At 26.8% G+C, this 19,266-nt stretch overlaps 1 protein-coding gene across 2 annotated transcripts; it reads left to right on the top strand.

Annotated features, from left to right (window-relative positions):
• The first annotated feature begins 360 nt into the window (after positions 1 to 360).
• Positions 361 to 17,558, top strand: LOC110610903 (proline-rich receptor-like protein kinase PERK1). 2 transcript variants are annotated; one of them, XM_043954563.1, is made up of 15 exons: positions 361 to 514; positions 781 to 1,130; positions 1,204 to 1,287; positions 3,213 to 3,283; positions 5,923 to 6,002; positions 6,237 to 6,363; positions 7,944 to 8,102; positions 8,245 to 8,278; positions 9,629 to 10,084; positions 10,176 to 10,256; positions 10,377 to 10,441; positions 10,536 to 10,588; positions 10,942 to 11,053; positions 16,933 to 17,094; positions 17,398 to 17,558. In XM_043954563.1, exons 2-15 carry the CDS (start codon positions 791 to 793, stop codon positions 17,476 to 17,478), a joined length of 1,905 nt encoding a protein of 634 aa, XP_043810498.1. In that variant the 5' UTR covers positions 361 to 514; positions 781 to 790; the 3' UTR covers positions 17,479 to 17,558. The 2 variants fall into 2 exon arrangements, with proteins under 2 accessions (XP_043810498.1, XP_021606667.1); XM_021750975.2 differs by lacking the exons at positions 361 to 514; positions 3,213 to 3,283 and having other exon boundaries at positions 1,077 to 1,130.
• The last annotated feature ends 1,708 nt before the right edge of the window (positions 17,559 to 19,266 follow it).

The raw sequence follows: 19,266 nt of genomic DNA, 5'->3' as shown, positions 1-19,266 counted from the left end.
AATACAATTATTAATAAGTTGATTTATATTTTTTGAAATCTATTAAATATCTTGAAGTTTTGACTCGGTTAAAAAACTTTCATCTCTTCATTAATTTATTATTAATATTTAAAAAAAATCTTAAAATCTAATAGAAAATCTACCCTATTAGTCCATTTTTTCATAAATAGAAGCCAATGCCAAAATTCAGCGACTGAATAACTATTTATTTGAAAATTTTCTCAATAAAATATAGTTGGAATATTCTTTAATAAGGGGTGAAAGGATTATAATAGAGTGGTTCAATGAGTTTGTTAAATCATCAATAAAAAAAAAAAAATTATGAAATGTCATTAATTATTATTTTAGTTATTTATAACATTTTATTTGCAGCTGTGGAAGGACAAGGGAAACGACATTGGAGTGGGGGTCCGCGAGGGACGACTTCTACGGTTTCTAACAACCATCAACGCAGCAATGCTTCTGAAATCGGCCGGCTTCATTACCGGTTCAAAGATTAATGTCAACGCCGAAGGTTTTCTTTCTTTCTTTCTTCTTTCTTTCTTTCTTCTTTCTTTCTTTCTTCCTTCTTTCTTTTTTTTTTTTTAATTGTTTTTATAATTTTTTGACCAAACTTTTATTCTTACCAAGCAACTTCCTGACACTAAAACATATAAAAATACTCCGTAGTCGTATCCGTCCATCTCTCTCCATCTCTCTCTCTCATTCTCTCTCTCATTCTCTCTCTCATTCTCTCTCTAGCAACTCTGCAACTATTGACATAGCTTTTGGCTTGGGAAGGACAAGTGCTATGGCAACTGAGCAATCCGAAGTTACATTTGGGCCAATAAAATATAGATATGGACAACTAGCTAAGGCAACGGATCATTTCTCCAACAATTTACTCCTTGGGGAAGGTGGTTTTGGTCAAGTTTATAAGGGATCTCTAGATGGTAAAACCAATATTGCTGTTAAGAAACTTAAATGTCTTCCGGAACAGAGCAGAGAAGGGTTGACGCATGAAATTATGGTAGTCAGCAGTGTCCGTCACCGGAATCTTGTTAGGCTGCTTGGTTACTGTATCGATGGAGCTAATGGATTGCTTGTATTTGACTTTTTCCCCAATAAGTCTTTAAAATCTCATTTACAGGGTAAGTAATTTTTCATCCCATTCAGATGTTCATTTTCTCAGTCAAGAAATATAATAAGAAATTTGTGTTACAGGAAGAAAGGAGATTTTGGATTGGCCAAAACGAATGAAAATTGCCTTAGGTTCTGCAAAAGGGTTGGAATATCTACATGAACACTGTAAGTATAAATTTTGTTATTGCATGCTATGAACTAAGCTTTTAGCTATTAAGTCTTTGTCACATAATTTTTTTTCCTTTTGCCCCCAAAAATCAAATTATGCCCTTTTGCAATTTAATTTAAACAACAATATAAATTTTTTATAGAGAAAATTTAAGTATGATATAGTGTATAGTGTGGCCTCTCTTTTAGTGAGAATGATCCATAAAACTATCATAAAAGTAAAAATAAGTAGATCTCTCGAATTTCATACCGATCGAAAAGAGTGATGTTGATTATATTAAATTAAAAAGTCTAATTATAATTACCAATTTTTTAATTTGAATTCCAATTTTATAGCTGAATTTTTTTTTATAAGAATATCAAATATCTTTTATACATAATTTCCCTTTAAATATTATTGAAAAGCTATATAAGAATAATGTCACTTGCTAGGCGTTTAAAGTATAACTCTACTTAGTCTGACAAGAATCTTAGAGTGTAGGCTACATTTTATTCAATTTATCTAGTCTAATTGGAACTTATTTAATATTTTAATTATAATTTAGAGATAAATTTAGATAAAAATTAAAATCTTGATATTTTTAAACTTTGTTGTATAATTTAAAAATAAATTTATTTTTTTGAAAAAAAAAAATTCTATACCTCTCTTCTCTCCTTCTCCCCTTTCTCTCTCTTCCAATTTCTCTCCCTTTTTAAGCAAAAACTGCAATAGTCCCTCCCAAGTCCTCTTTGTTCTCAATTTACAAGAGATTCATGGGATAAGGTAAAGAAGTTAAACTTGTAGCGAAACCCAGCCTGAGATTAGGTATGTAAATACTTCCCCATAGCTGTAAGCTGAAGCACCGTAAAACTAAAGAATCATCACCAATTTAGCTGTTTTATGAAAAAATTTATAGAAATTGAGTCTACATAAAATCATAATATAAAATCATAATAGAGTTCATATAAAATCATATATATATACAAACCGAATCGACGGAAAATTATAATGTAAAATGATAGTAGAACCCATATAAAATTTTGTACATTTATAATACGAATTCATGTAGATTTGAGCGAAGAGTAATATTTTTTAATAGGTCAAAGTCAACAAATAAGAAGCAATCTCTCTTGATGACATTTGACAATTGTATATTCTCCGACCTGAGTCTTGTGACTAGGGGTGAGCATTCAGTCGGTTCGGTTCAAAATCGAATCGAACCGAATAAATCGAAAACCAAAATTTTAGTGTTTATAAAAATCGAACCGAATCGATTCTGGTCAGAAATCGAATCGAACTGAACCGGTCTGATTCAGTTCGATTCGGTTCGGTTTGATCGGTTTTAATTTTTAATAATTTTTTTATTTTTTACATTTTATTTTTAGTATTTTAAAATTTAATTAAAATATTTTTATCTTAATATGATTTAATTTCTCTATATTATTGAAAAACATATTATTATCACTAGTCGGTTCGGTTCGGTTCGGTTTTTTTGGTTTTTTTCTGATCAAAACCGAACCGAACCGAAATAACCGAAATTTCTGAAATTAAAAACCGGACCGAACCGAAATGTATAAAAAATCAAACTAAAATTTCAAATTGATTCGGTTCGGTCAATTTTTTCGATTTGAACCGAATACTGCTCACCCCTACTTGTGACTGATCAATGGAGCAGATGTAGGACCTTCATTCTACTAGAGAGGTCAAAAAGTTTCCAATTCTACTTAGGAGAGAGAATGATTTTTTTTTCTTTTTATACAATTTGAAGACCTTTTCAAATATTATATTATTATGTCAAAACTTAAAAATTTGAGATTAAATCGCAAAAGGGCATAAAATTTAAATTTTTACCGCATTTTTCTTTTCATGTTAACTATATGCATATATCTATTTTGAATTTCTCTACTTTAATTCATCTTTTAACTATATACTTATGTTTTAGGTGATACCAAAATCATACACCGAGATATTAAATCAGATAATATTCTTCTCGATAATAATTTTGAAGCAAAGGTAAGATAGTTTTATGATAAATATTTTTTTTATTTATTCTCCATTTATCATTATCTATTTTTTTAAAAAAATTAAATAAATATTTATAAAAATATGCATGATTTTTTTAAATAAATATTTTATAAGTTAAAAAAATAAATTTTATAATTCTAAAGTAAAAAATTGATAAAAGAAAATTGAATTATTTTTTTATTCCAAATTAACGGGAGGTTAGTGACCACATAATTCTAGAGACAATAAAATATCACTTAACAAAAGTTTATTAATTATAGTAAATAAAACTTTAATCTATATAATTAAAATCAGAGTCAGTAGCGTAGCTACAAATTGTATTATGAGGTTCCATTTATAATTTACATATTTATATAAAAATAATGAGATGAAAGTTAATTTGGATTTTTTAAAGATAAATTTATTAAATAATTATTACATTAATAAAATTATAACATAAACATATATAGTCCATAATATAAATAAAAAATTATTAAAGTAAATAAAAAAATAATTATCTTATCATAAAAATTAAGAACATAAACATATTCTATGGTATAAATAAAAAATTATTCAAATTAATAAAAAATATTTATGTCATTATTATAAATTAATAATAGAAAAGATATTACAACAGTACAATAATTTTAATAAAATATTAAATTATAATTAATTATTCACAATTTTAGATAAATTACTATTTCTTAATGATATTTATCTGTAAATTGATAGTTATTCTTAATTAAAATTTTAAAATAAAACTTTTTAGAAGAAAAAAATGGTAGGAGATATTATGGTTTGAGAGCTATTGGTCTTCGTCCATATTTAATGACGATTCAAAAAATTTAGTCAATAGAGCAATATATATATTTTAATTTTTTAATTTAATAATGTGAATAGTATTAATGCAATTGAGCTTAGGAAAATATGTATTATTATGTGTAAATTAATTTAATTTAGTGTAATTTTATTTATTTTTTTACCTTTGAGTAGTATTTTAGTAAAAATTAAAATATTGATTTAAATTTAATATAAATATAATAAATAACTAACTTAAATATAAAATAAATTAAAGGATAAAATTAATAAATTTAGTGAATTATAAAAACAAATTTGATAAATTTAGTGGTGGCAATACTAAAATACTTTAATTATATAATGGATTTTAAGGAGGAAGTGAAAGCAAGTGCCTTATTGCCCCATGGCAAATCCGCCCTTGTGTACACCAACATAACCCTGCACATAGTGGAACACTGAATTGAATGCCATAATTTTCTTCTCATAAGATATTGGGAAAATTGTAGGCGCTCATCAAACTTCTCTTAAAAAAATATATTCTTCTTCTCTTTTTTTTTAAAGCAATTCTTCATATTTTTTTTATATCCTTGAAATGATAAATTTTGAGATAATTTAAATGAATGGAAAATTTTTTTTTCTTAATTTGTGTTTTTAGAAAAACGTAAAAATTTAATTCTTTTAAATTTTTATTGAATTCTTAATTATGAGATTTGATTTTGAATTAAAAGTAAATCTTATCAAAATTATCAAGAAACAAATCTTATCAAAATTATAAAAAAAAATGATTTTATTTGAGACTATTTATATTAAATTTATTTTTTTATATATAAAGGAGAGAAGACCCATAAATAAAAGTAGGAGTAAAACAATATAGAAATCGTACGAGACCAAACTCTAAGGAGGTGAGAAAATTGCTGAAATATAAGTGGAGAGTTCATAACATTGTTTATCAGTTTATTTACGACATGATTTGCTTCCCTATAAGTATGACAAATTTGCATAAGTCATGATCGCCGAATAAGCTCCTAACATTGAGCTAACTCATTAGCAAATCTAATAATGTAGTCCCATCAATAGTGAGAATATCCAAAGTAGCTTTGGAGTCCAGTTCCACAATTAAATATCAAAAACCTAACTCCCATACCAATTGAAGACATAAGCACTACCAATAACTCTGCTTTCATTAAAGAACAAAACTCAAAACGAACTAAGAATCCACTAATCAAAACGTCTCTATAATCTCGCAATACACCACCTCTCGTTCCAATTCGGGTTTTCTTTGAAAGATCCATTAGTGTTTAACTTGATCCATCCCTGCTTAGGAGCTTGCCACGAAATATTAAGCATAACACAATTCTCTCTCATGCTTGTGTTCGGACATAAATTCTTCCTAGCCAATAGATTACCATACACCTGACGAGATAACATTCTCCTTTTCTCTTATAACTTACAGTCGTATACTATGAAAAACCCACTCATTCCTCCAATGCCAAAGCCACTAAAGTGTAATACACAATATCCGCAAAGGATTAGAGTCTGTGTAAAGAAGGCAATCAAATTCATAACTAGCCTTAAACTATATCTAGACTTTCAGAATATTATTAAAACTTTTATTTTTATTTTTAACATTGTAATTATATAATAAAAGCTTTTCTCTTAAAGATATTATCTGCGATTCGCATAGGGCCTAGTTTTAATTTTCTGCTATAGAAATGGAGTCATCTTCTTTTTATTCTATTAACGCATTAATTTCATAATTAGATGTAATTGACAATTTAATTTTGTTATGTGTGTTTTGGATATTAACTAATATAATAAGTCTGCTAATATACTTAGAAAAATTTGTTCAGGTTGCAGATTTTGGAATTGCTCTTTTTTTCCCAGATGCTGATGTTACACACCTCACAAAATCAGTTGTTGGAACTGAAGTGTAAGATACAATATTTTTGTCTCTATCCTTTTTATGAAAGGTTTTTTTTTTTTTTTTAAAGTAATTAATTACACTGCTTATGGTATCCTTTTCAAGGCAGGAATGATAAAATGTAAAATTGAATACAATGAAAAAACAAAGAAAACACAAGTTTTTGAGCTTGTTAGGTCAATATTTTATTTTTTCTAAAAAAAAAGTTATAAACTCGAACTCTGTTAAATCTTTCAAATGCAGCTATGTAGATCCAGAAAATCCTGAAAAGGTTTCTGAAAAGTCAGATATTTACTCTTTTGGAGTGGTATTACTAGAGCTAATAAGTGGGAGAGCTATTAGACATCAAGGCATTAATATTGTTACTTGGGTAAGACTCTAATTCTCTATAATATAATATAAAGTATATAATAATTTTAATAAGTAAAATGATTATTGATATTTTTAACTTGATATATAATTCTTATTTTTTGGTAAAATTTTTCATAATTGATTAGTGAAGTGATAAGCTTCATATGGAGTATGGACAATGATGACATGTAGCAAAGACACCTTTAGACACCTTTAGATGATACAGACTATATCCAATGGCTAAGCCTTTATGGTCTTTTGTTGGTTTGGTTGAGTTGGGAAAAGCCATAATATGAGTGCTTGGCAAAAATTGTAAAGCTTATTAACAGCTAACCCTATCTATAAGGCTGCACCCTCAAACAAAATCAAATCTTCTACTTTAAATGCCTTTTCAGTCCTACCTCTTCCGGCTGGCTACTTCATATGATTCCTTGCAAGCAGCAAATTCTCCTTCAAAAGATCGACAACTTATTGACTTCATGGAAAATTCCTTTTTTAGCTTCTAAAAGTGAAGAAATAAAGACTAAAAGTGGACCTAAAAATTTTAAGACAATAGAGACCTTTAGGATTTGCTTTCTTCATCTTCATTTAGGATTTGCTTTATTCATCTTCATTAGGCCCAATTCCCTTAATCCAATTACAGCCATGCATACTCTTACGCCTCACGCATGCACTATGCTTCTTTTGCTTTCCATGCTTATCAAGGTAGTGATATGCACTATTGCTTCTTTCGCTTTCCATGCTTATCAACACCATGTTTGCATGGTCTACTATTATTGAATATTTTTGTCCTTCCTTCAGGAACATCACTATTAGAATAACTACTCTTGCCATGATCCAAGCTCTACTCAATTAAATAAAATCAATAATTATATTTTTATTTAGAAGAGTTAATACCAATACTCTTACAAAAGAGCAATTACTATAAATATCACCTCCATATCGACAGTTTACGAAAATATAGAATTGTAGTTTACACGAAAGTTAATTTGATATTTCTACTTTTACATCCATCCCATTTAACTTCTAAACTTTATAAAATTATAATTATTTTTTTCCTAACTTTCGTCTGAAAAATCACTTGGTATTTTTGTATTTATTTATATTCCATTTTATATCTATAAGGTTAAATAAGATGATATAAATTTAAATTATCTTGAATTGCACATAATATTTAAATTATTTAGGTTTATTGAAATGTTGGGTTTATTTTTTATTTTGAGAATCATTTTCAAGTCAGTATTTTGATTTGATCTATCCATCGAATCGCCTAAATAAAACATCAATTTGTAAATCAAGGATTGCATGTTGTTGTCGATAAAGAGAAGAAATGTTTTTAAATTTAATTTTTGAATAATAATATTAACTTGGAACTAAGTTAAAAGGATTAATATGTTATTAAATTTTAATTTATATTATACTATTTTAATGTGGAAATTCTATATCTAGCAAATTCTACCTCCTAGGCTTTTGATAATCACTTATTTATTGTAGCAACCTGTTATTCAGATTAACAAACATTTACAAATATTGTTAAAATTAAAGCTTAATTTTATGTAAAATAATTACATTTTTATATTATTATTTTTCAATATTCAGGCAGAGAATCGAATACAACCAGCTTTGAATGGACAAAATATGGATCTTATTGATTCCAAATTGCAAGGTAAATACGAGGAGAAAGAAATGAAACGGATGATTTCTTGTGCTGCAGACTGTGTTTATAAACCTTCAAAACTTCGTCCACAAATAAAGGAGGTATATTATTGTTGTCGTTATTATTATTATTAGAGATTTCATAATTTTAGTTAAATAATTTAAATTAAAAATTTATTTGTCAAACATTTAAAAATGAGAGGTCACGTAAATAATGCACAACTTCTTTATTATTACCATACAGGTAGTCCGAGCTCTTGAAGGATACGTACGGGATGGTAATTACAATAATTTCCTGGATATCTCTATATATATATATGCAGTAGAATTAAAATGTTAATTATCTTATAACATTAAAACACCTGATTTTAAAAAAAAAAATAATAATAATTAATGGAGTTTATATTAAGAAGAGAGATGGGTGCCATTAAATTTAAATGTAATATATAGGATTAGTATTAGGTTTTACTCTCCCTTTTCATAGTCTTTCTAATTCAATGCATGAGGAGGGTCAACTGAGAAAAGATTAGAGATTTCTACGTTTAACTGGATTAATTTCTATATCTTTGATTCCAACCGAGAGTTGATATCATATTGATATTCACAATACGTGTGCCCTTCCAGTTTGAGTGCTAGTTTTTGCTTCAGTTTTTTAGCAGTTGTCCCTGTCCCTTATGATCTAGGCATAGTTACTTTTCATTTCCTTTTCCCCACGCAAGTGAAAGAAGACTAAGGCCTTTCTTGAACTATGCATATCCTCTTTCCTTTTGTACATTTGCAATGATCAAGTGTGTGGCTTAGTTTACTCTCTCATGACCGGAATTCTTTTATAGTAATGACATATAAATAATCTAAGATCTATCTTTTTTGGAATGTCCTAAATATACTTTTATTTTTTTTCTTTTGGCTTAATACATTCTAGAAGTGGACTAAGCAATCTCAGGCCTAGAAGAATTTTTCATAACCTAAATCTTTCATAATTGTTACAAAGAATTTTTCACAACCTAAATCTTTCATAATTGTTACAAAGAATTTTTCATAACCTAAATCTTTCAAGCTGAGCTTAATTTTTCTAAAAATAAAAAAATAAGGAAAATATAAGCAGGTTCTCAATCAATCACAGTGACATCTTTAGACGCCTCACTGATAGCTCTTCATCTACAATAATAATAAACTCCCTCAGCACCACCTAATCATTAGTAAACTACAATGAATTAGAGAACAAATCATCAAAGAAAGTGCATAAGAACAATTCATGAATTAAGTTTCAGAGAAAATAGGAAGCAAACCCTAACCTTGAAAACTAGATATAAATTTCATGTAACCTTTAAAAGATTTAGTCACGTCACTGATTTAATGAATTTTATAAAAGATTTTTAAAAAATCAAATAAATTGAAAATTCATAGGCGGATCAAAATTGGGTGCAAATACCATTAAGTTTATTGAAATATAAACTCTGCATTATTTATTAAATTAGTTTATTTTTTGACATTTTGAAAATTATAGTTTGTTGTTTTAGGAATAAAGTAAAAGTTATTTGATGTTATTCTCTCCATTATTCTTTTGATAAATTTAGTGGTGTCTTTCTTTTACATACTCTAATTTAACCTTCTCTTCCTTGACCTAGATAACCCTAACCTTGGTGGATCTCGTCAAAATTGCACAAAACCTCAGGAGCCAATATTTATTCCAAAAACTGATAAAGGCACAGAAGCTAATAATTATCATAGAACCTTTGAGAAACCTTCATCTAGTGGGAATTCTCAAGTTTATAAGCCAAGGCGTTTTACTTATCAAAAACTGAGCGAGGCAACTGAAGGTTTCTCTGAGCAAAATTTTCTCACTCAAGGTGGTTTTGGTGCCACTTATAAGGGATTTCTAGATGGTAAGATTGTTGCTGTTAAGAAACTTTTTGATCTTCCAAATGAACAAAAGGTAGAAGAATTAGAGAAGGAAATTGAGGTCGTTAGTAAAGTGAGCCATTCAAATCTTGTCAACCCAATTGGCTACTGCATTGAAAAACAAGGTAGACTGCTTGTTATAGAGTTTATTGCTAGCAAGTCATTGAAAGCTCATTTACATGGTAAGTTCCTCTCCTGCTCTATGAGATATATTTACACACAAAACTGTAGACATGATTTTAGAAATTTTACAAATACGAAATGAGATTGTAGGAAATGAGAAATTGGCATGGTCAACAAGAATGAAAATCGCTACAGCATGTGCGAAAGGCTTGGAATATCTCCATGAAAGTTGTGAGTGTGAGCTTCAATATTGATTTTTGGCTTGGCTAGTTGGCTTTATGAAACATTTTTTTGTTCCATTAATATATTTCTTATTGAAGTTCTGTATTCTTTATTGTTTTATATATATAGGCAAAATCATGCACGGAAATATCTCATCAAATAATATTTTTCTTGATAATAATTTAGAGCCAAAGGTAATTATATATATGTCAATTTTAATAATTTTATTATGTTTAGTTGAAATATACGCGACAGCAATTTATTAATCCTAGATATTTTCTTTTTCAGATTGCAAGTTTTGGATTGGCAAAATTTTACCGACCATCTTTCAAAACCAACATGTAAGATTTTCTCCTTTCTTTTTTCTTTATAATGCTTGTTTTACTTAAATAGCTTCAGTAGTTGCGTTGTAATTAGACTTATCAGAGGAAAAAAAAAATTAAAATAACTGTGCAGTAATATTGCAATTAGACACAATGTGCCTATAGTAGACTAGTTGTGATTGACTTTATTTTATACAATAAAAGATTTTATCTATAAAAATAAAATTTATTGTAACTTTTAAACCATCATATGATCTATTTTTTAAATATTCAAAATAAAGTAAGAATAGGGAGAGAAAAAAACAACCATTTACCATTAGTTAGTTAAGGCTTTTATTTTTTAAATTCTTAACTTTGATTTTTCATTGCAGTTTTGTGAATACAGAAGATCATACAGAAGTTTCGGAAAAATCTGATATTTATGATTTTGGTGTTGTGCTTTTAGAGTTGATTACCGGAAGAGGCGGTAATGTTGTTAAATGGGTATGACACTCTACCATATAGCTCATTTCTTTTCGATAATTAGTTTATAATAGAATTTTTTTGTTTGAAAAATAATTAGTTTATAATAACGGGCTAGGGATTGAGGTGATAAATTTTGATGTCTAACAGGAAATGGATCCTTTTATTTCAATCTTTTTTAGTTTTATTTAATCAACTTACATTTGAGTAGAAAATTAAATAATTAAAAAAGTAATCGACTTTACAAGTTATAAATTAATAACACCAAATATGTAGAGAGAGCAAATTGCTGCATGCTTCTTGCTTCATTCCTTATTTTTTTAATGTTTAGTTTGCAATTTTTGTTTAAATTGTCTATTTTATTTTAGGGCTGAAAAATATAAAATTTTCACTATTGAATTAAACTTTAAAAGTTGATAAAATTGTTCAACATTGTAAACTTAATTGCAATTATATCTAAGCTTAAAATTGGAATTGCGGAGAGTGTAAATTATTTTATTATACTCGTATACCACGTAGATAAATGCTATTGATAAAAAAATCTAAAATTTTTAACTATTTTATAATTTAATTCAAAACTTTAAAAATCAATGTATTTCAACTCAAAATTTCTAAATTTATTTGTCTTTCGTCCCTATAAGGCATGGTGTAAAAAATCATAATTTTAACTTCTTTCTATATGCTACTAGTTCCAACAAAAATTACAACATATTTTATATTTATTGATTTCTTACTTTCTAAATACCTTGTTAAGTATCCATCATAATAAATTTCACTATATTTGTTATAAAAAAATCATGTCAATATAATAAAAAATATAAATTATAGACTTACTCTTTTGTAGTTGTGCTATTAATCTTCTATTATTATTTAATAGTATAAGTAAGCACTTGGAAGTATACCTAGAGACATTGCATTAAGATTATATATGATTAAAATTCAAAAGAATTAAGAGAACTAGAACTAAAAAATAGAAAGAAATATTATAATTTTTTGCACCAAACAAATAGAAATGAAGTATAATAATAGGATAATAGAGATTTAGTAGTGAAAGAGGATAAATTTAGAGATTTTGAGTTCAATTATATCAAATTTTAAAGTTTTGGATTAAATTAAAAACTAGTTAAAAGTTTTAAATTTTTTGTATCAATAGCATTTATTTATGTGATATAAGAGTATAATAAAATAATTCACATTATATTGCCATATCAGTAAGATACACTCTTTCCAATTCAAATTTTAGACTTAGATATAATTGCAACAAAGTTTACAATTTTGAATAATTTTACCAATTTTTAAATTTTGAATTAAATTATAAAATAGCGGAAAGTATAATGATTTTAGCCTGTTAGGCTTGGGCTTTGGTTTCTAGGTTTGTTTCTTTTTCTTTCTTTTTGGATTTTATTAGTTAAATTTTCTTATTGAAAAATGATAGGATCTCTATCCCTTGATAATTTCACCTCCCTCCTATAATGCAACTTGTAATAAAATTCTAAAGGTTAAATGCATATTTGCACACGTGTACTTTAATACTTTTACCTATTCAAATACCTCAACTTTAATTGTAATCTAATAAGCACCTAAATTTCAAAAAAATATTACTTTTAAATACAACTTTGTTAAATCCATAGTTTTAAAGTTCTATTTAAAAGTAATCTTTTAAATCTATAATTTTAAAATTGTATTTAAAAGTAGTTTTTCAAATCCATAGTTTTAAAATTGTGTTTAAAAGTAATTTTTTTTTAAGTTCAAGTGTTTAAAATAATTTTTTAAAAACAAATTTAGGTGTTTAACGTAATGTTTTTTTTTAAAAAAAAAAAAGTTTAAGTATTTATTAGGCACAATTAAAATTGAAGTTTCTAATAGGCAAAAATGTTAAAATACAGATGTGCAAGTATACATTTTGTCAAATTCTAAAATACACCGAGATAAAAACCAATATGGTCCTAACCATATCTTTATAATAACTCAACAATATTTAATCTACCTCCATCATAATATATTACCATTACTATTTCTTTGTAATGCCATTATCTAAAATGAAATTGTTGCACTTTGAATTTTAGATAGTTCCATTTCACTTCAACATAATTTCAATTTTCTCGGTCATTAGTGTAGGAGTATATTACTTTTCTTGCTACTTGATGGATGTTTTAGGCTTTTCCATAAAATTTCTCAACCTCTTGGAGCAGTTCATCAATCTCCACTAATTAAGTGTACTTGAAAAAAAAAATCACCTCTCAACATGCAATATAAATTAGTCAAAGTCTCATAATGTGATTTATGAGTACAAACTTATGAAAGAAATTAAACTTGTATAATCGAAAACAAACATATAACTTTTGTCTTCTTATATTTCTAATGTTTTACATTTAAAAGAGATTTTAAAGTCCATTGGTACCCATTCATGTTGCTATACTAGGCATACTATCACAAGATTTAACAGAAAAGGTATGCTTTTCTCATATGAAAGTAGGATATAACCCGAAAAGTTAAATATATAAGTAGACTTGCACTTGACCTTAACAATGAGAAAACAAACTTGAGACTTTTTATATTAAATAAACACCAAAAAGGACTTTATTGTTAGCTCAATCCGCTTTATTAATCCATAAAACTTATATATCCAACACTTAGGCTTGCAATTACACGTAACATCTACAAACATGATACCTAAGGTCCCATCTTTCTAAGGCTCTTATGTCTTGAAACCATTTTTATAACATTATTTAGGGACATCAAGATTTTGCAATACTTATTTGGTGATGTTCTCCATTATCTTACGAAGGGTAGAGGTACAAACGACTGGAAAATCCTTTCAACACACTAGGATATGTGCTTAAGGTTGCAAAATTAAGTTGATGCCAAAAAAGCGTGAATGAACCTAGGCCTCCTTAATTTATACTTATGGAAGTACATCACAATATTGCTAATTAAGCTTCATAAAATGTGTGCAAATCTAATGCAATGCAAAGAAACTCAAAAAAGCGAAAATAATATACAAAAGAACTCAACCACATAGTTATCCTTTATCTTTAATGGAGTCATAAGGCTATGTTGTTGGCCTTTTTGAGGTGTAACCTATTTAATGTCACTTCCATAAGACTCCATAATAGTCCTGTATTAAAAAGTCACTAACCTAAGAAAATAATAGGGATGGATGAAGGGACAAAGTGAACTGTAATTTATCCCTTGTAGAGGTTCACTATTAATTCACTACTATTGCTTAAAAACACAAGCTTGGAATAATAGATGCCAGAGAGAAAATGTGTTAGATAATATAATTTTTTGGCATGTCGAATACTTGATATTTTGTTAAGCACCAATTATTATTTTCTAAAGCCATTTTTATCTTTTATTATTTAAAAAAAATCCTTATTTCATATGTATGCAAACTAACTACTCTATTGAATGTGGGTTCAAGTAAGAATGAACAATTATATATGCATTTATTGATTTGATCATGCATCCAAATTTATAAATTTGATTTTTCAAATATTGTCTTGCTCTATTAGCATATATGTATTTTTATTTCTATATATAACCTATTTTGCACAAAAAGCATGTTATACACCTATAATTAAAGTAAAAAACACAAAAGTCTCAAAACAAACCAATTGTTTCTATTATGTCCCTATTTATTATGTTTCCAAGGTGCTTTTATATATTTTGTATTATTTTTTAAATTAAATCATTTAGAAAAAAGAGAGAAACTTTTCTAAAAAGAGGGAAAAAAATAAAAATAAAAAATTAAATAATTAATAAAGGCTTTTAGAAAATTAAATTATTATATTAGGAAGCCCTTAAGCCTATTATTCCAATCAAGAGCCTTGAAAATCCTCTTTTGGGCTTCTTATTTAGGCTTCAACTTTGGCTTTAGAAGAATTGGAGAAGAATACTAAAGAAAGGGATGCCTTTTGCTACCGCCTTTGGCTCCTTTGTTACCTTTTCTCTCTTTTTGTACTTTGAAATTTTTTTTATGCACTTTTATGCTCTTCATCTTGCCATTTATTAATAATATATGAAATTTAAAACATTCAAACCACATCCAAAAAAAAAAAAAATTCAAACAAAACTAAAAATTCAAACATCATTCATACACCACACAAAAGATTAGGCTTTAGGATTATAACTAGACAATCAAAGCTGTAGTAATTTAAAATTATTGCAAAGAAATTTTAATTTTTCTACTATATATATATATATATATAAGGACACATTTTAATAAATATCTCTTTTTAGGTCTAACAAGATTATAATTTTAGCAACAACTTCTATTCATTACAAAAAAAATTAAGAGTGTGGTAACGTTGTAGGATTTCTATTTTTTATTTTTTAAAATTAAAAATAATTTTTTTTATTTTTGTTATTTACGTAAAAATAATTTTCTAAAATGTCTTTATATAAAAATAAGTACTAAAATATTTTTGAAAATATAATATTTAATAATAAAATAAGGATATAAATAAATTAAAATGAATAAAAGATTATTTTTACAAAGTATATGATATTATAATAAAGAAAAATTACTATTTGATTTTTATGGTATAAGAAAAATCATTAGTTAGTCTCTCAATTTTAAAAAATATATTAAAATGTTCTTAAAGTTTTAAAAAGTCTACTTGTTAGTCCCTTTATTAATTTTAGTCGTTAAGTGTTGTAAAAATAAATAAAAAAATTATTTAATGTCTATAATATAGAAAAACTTACTAATTAGTCAATTGATTTTAAAAATTAAATTAAAATGTCATTCAGATTTTAAAAATATACTAATTAATCCCTTCATCAATTCAACTATTAAATTTTAGTAAAAATTGTTTAAAATGCCCTCAATATAAAGAGACTAATTAGTAGACATTTTTATCAAATTAAGGGACTAACTAATAAATTTTCTTCTATCACAAGGGACTAAATAGTAAAGTACTTAACATCTAATTAATGGAAAGACTAATTAGTATATTCTTAATACTTTATGATATTTTAATGTATTTTTTAAAAATCAATGGACCAACTAATGAGATTTTCTATATTAGCAAACTAAATAGTAAATTTTCTAGTCTAAAATGCTTTCAAAGTGGAGGAAATAATTAGTAGAAATTTTAAAAAAATTGAGAAATTAACTAATGAGTTTTTTATACTATAAAAATTAAATAGTAAAATATTTAATAATTAAAACTAATTAAATAACTAATTAGTATATTTTTTAAAATCTCGATGATATTTTAATGTAGTTTTTAAAATCAAGAAATTAATTAATGAATTTATCCATGTCATATAGATTAAATAATAAATTTTGTTTATAATAATAAAATAAAAATCATAAATTAATTGAATGAATATGTATTAAAAAAAATTTGTTTGATGAAGATAAAATCTTAAAATTGTTAATGATAATATGATAAAAATTGCTTAGAAAAATAATAATTTGATAGAATTTATAGTAAGAAAACCAATATTTGTTGTTTTCAATTTTTTTTTATTTCAAAAATATTTTCTACCAAGTAGTAAATATAAAGATGCAGTACTCACAAGCAAATAAGTTTATTTTTATCAAATAAAAAGTAAAAAAAAAAAAAACACAATGAAAACAAAGGCACTCTAAGTAAATCATTACTCTTTACTACAACAATGCTAAAATAATGGAGGCAAATACAACGATTCTTAAATAATTACCATTGACTTATCGTTACAATTTAAATATATGTGGTAGCAATTTAGAGTCATTGACCTAGGTCTCTTGTGTAGTAGTACATAAATATCTTTCACCAATATCAACTTAGATCTCTTATTTTAATAACTAGCCAGTTATTAAGATAAATATATATTTAAAAATATTGTAGAAAATTAAAGTTTATTATTTTGATTATAAAATTAACAAACTTTTTTTTATTTATATTCAGGCAAAGGATCTAATAAAACCAGCTTTGATTAATGAAAAGTATAAAGCTCTTCTTGATTCTACGACGCATAGTAATTATAACACAAGAGACGTGGTGCGAATGATTTACTGTGCTGCCGCTTGTGTATATAGACCTTCAGACTTTCGCCCGCAAATGAAGGAGGTAAATACTTGGTTGAATATTATGTTAGTAATTAGCACATCCCAAACTAAAGTTGCTACAAATCTTTTGCTAAAGCAGTCACTCTTTATTTTCCATGATTCATTTTGCAACAAAAAAATTTAAATAAATTTTTACAAAATTATACAAGATTTAAATTAAATTTTATGTAAAAAAATAAGAGAATTATTAAAAAAAAATAATTGAATTGAATTATTGCAAAATTCTTGATTTCAAATGGAGGGTTAAAAAATGCAATATTACACAATTGATGTATAATATTTTTACTTTTTCAATGATTTACAGATAGTTGGAATTCTTGAAGGACGTCTTTCTCTGAAGGATATTTGGAATGCAAATGACTTACAATTTATTGAAAGCATATAGGTTGAGTTTGTATATTTAAGACCCATTTGGAAACTATATATCGTTTTATTATAAAAAATTCTCTTGAATTTTGATTTTATTAATTAATGGTCTAATCTAGTGATAAAAATTAAGCTATGTAAGAATATATAGGAAAAATTAAATAAAGGTTTGATTATTGAATATAACTTGTATTAATAGCAATGTTTAGATATCAGCATTTACATACAACAAAATTAAATAAAATAAAAACTCAATGTTGAAAACAAATTTGAGTGGGTCACATATTTTTAATGGTAAAAAATCAATTTAAATATATTTGCAGACCATTGATTTTATATCAAATGTACATGTACATCCGAGATAATGAGGGTTTGATGACGAGAACTACATTAGATTCCAACACTCGTGAGATAAATTAAAGAAACTTTGGAGATGATAATCTATGTCATAAGTAAAAAAATAATAATAACAATATATAAAATAAAGATATGCATTAAAATGAAAAAAATGAAAATAAGGTGAGATTACACAAAAATGGTGAGATTGGGACCAACCATGGACCATTTGGCTAAGACATGATCCAAAGGCCTCTTGCGTCTTCCTAGGATTCTCTGACAGGGCCTAAGGTCTACTTGGACCAAGGTTTAAATGGGCTGAAGCTAAAGAGAAGAGTAGTGGCCGAATAGACCTCGTCCATTAGCCTATTCGATAAACCTATATACTTGGGGTCTTTTTGTGTAATTTTTATAAGTTTGGGAAACTCTACTAAAAGTAGGTACAGGGGCCAGTCATCTTACAAGAAAAGAAAGAAAATCCCTTTCCTTGTAGGATTGAGTCAAACCTCCACCAATCATACATCTCCCTCTCTTTGGCAAAGAAAAATACTCCCTCAACTCTCCCAAAAAGAAAAGAAATAAGACCTATGGCAGCCAATAAACCCTCATTGCCTCTGTCTATAGTGGCAACTTCGTTGGGTTTAAGGATAGTAATCTCGTATGATTCTTATATTCTATTCTTGGAGTATTTCTTAGGAAATTTCTTGCATTTCATAAGCATTAAACACACACATGTGCCCCTTCAGCCTAAAAGTCTCTTAATATGGGCTGAGAAGATGCTAGTTCTATTCGAGCTAGTGTTAATCGATTTGCATTATAACTTTCAGGCCTATAACTTAGGATATATAAAAGGCCTCTTAAACGATCACTTACACCTTTGTCTTTCACTTTAGGGTCAATGGAAGGCCTATTAACCAAAAATCATCACCATAACGGGAACCATCTACTTACCTACTCCATATATTAGATATGTAGGATCATGCAACCCTAGAAACATGTGTACCCTAGAAACATGCAACCCTAGGTCCCTATATGCATGCTATTTTTTACTACCTACTCCATATATTAGATATGTAAGACTAAAGGAAGATGGGATAGACATGGTGCTAATGGTATGCACTAGAGCATGATTGTAATAAAGACAATTATTTGTTCTAATGGCATTTTTTATTTATTAATACTCATGATTAATTTTATTTTATATCTTAAACTAATAATAAAGTTCTTAGTATTGTAAAATACGGTGTAGAGACAATCATAAAGAGTTCATGATGTGAGATTCCTATTACATGTAAAGGCACTAATACATAAGTTATCTCTAGTTATAATATTAATGAGATGTGATATCACTAATACAAATAGGCTAGCATATGTTATACTTTTTAATTCGGTCAAGCAGCTGTTCTTAGAAGCTGAAAGCATTGAGATAGTTAGAGTTAATATATGGAGGCTTGTTTGAGAAATAAGTACA

The sequence above is a fragment of the Manihot esculenta genome, chromosome 3 (genome assembly GCF_001659605.2).
Source record: "Manihot esculenta cultivar AM560-2 chromosome 3, M.esculenta_v8, whole genome shotgun sequence".
NCBI lineage: Eukaryota > Viridiplantae > Streptophyta > Magnoliopsida > Malpighiales > Euphorbiaceae > Manihot > Manihot esculenta.
Note: the sequence above shows the minus strand (reverse complement) of the source record. Positions and strands in the feature narration are given on the sequence as shown.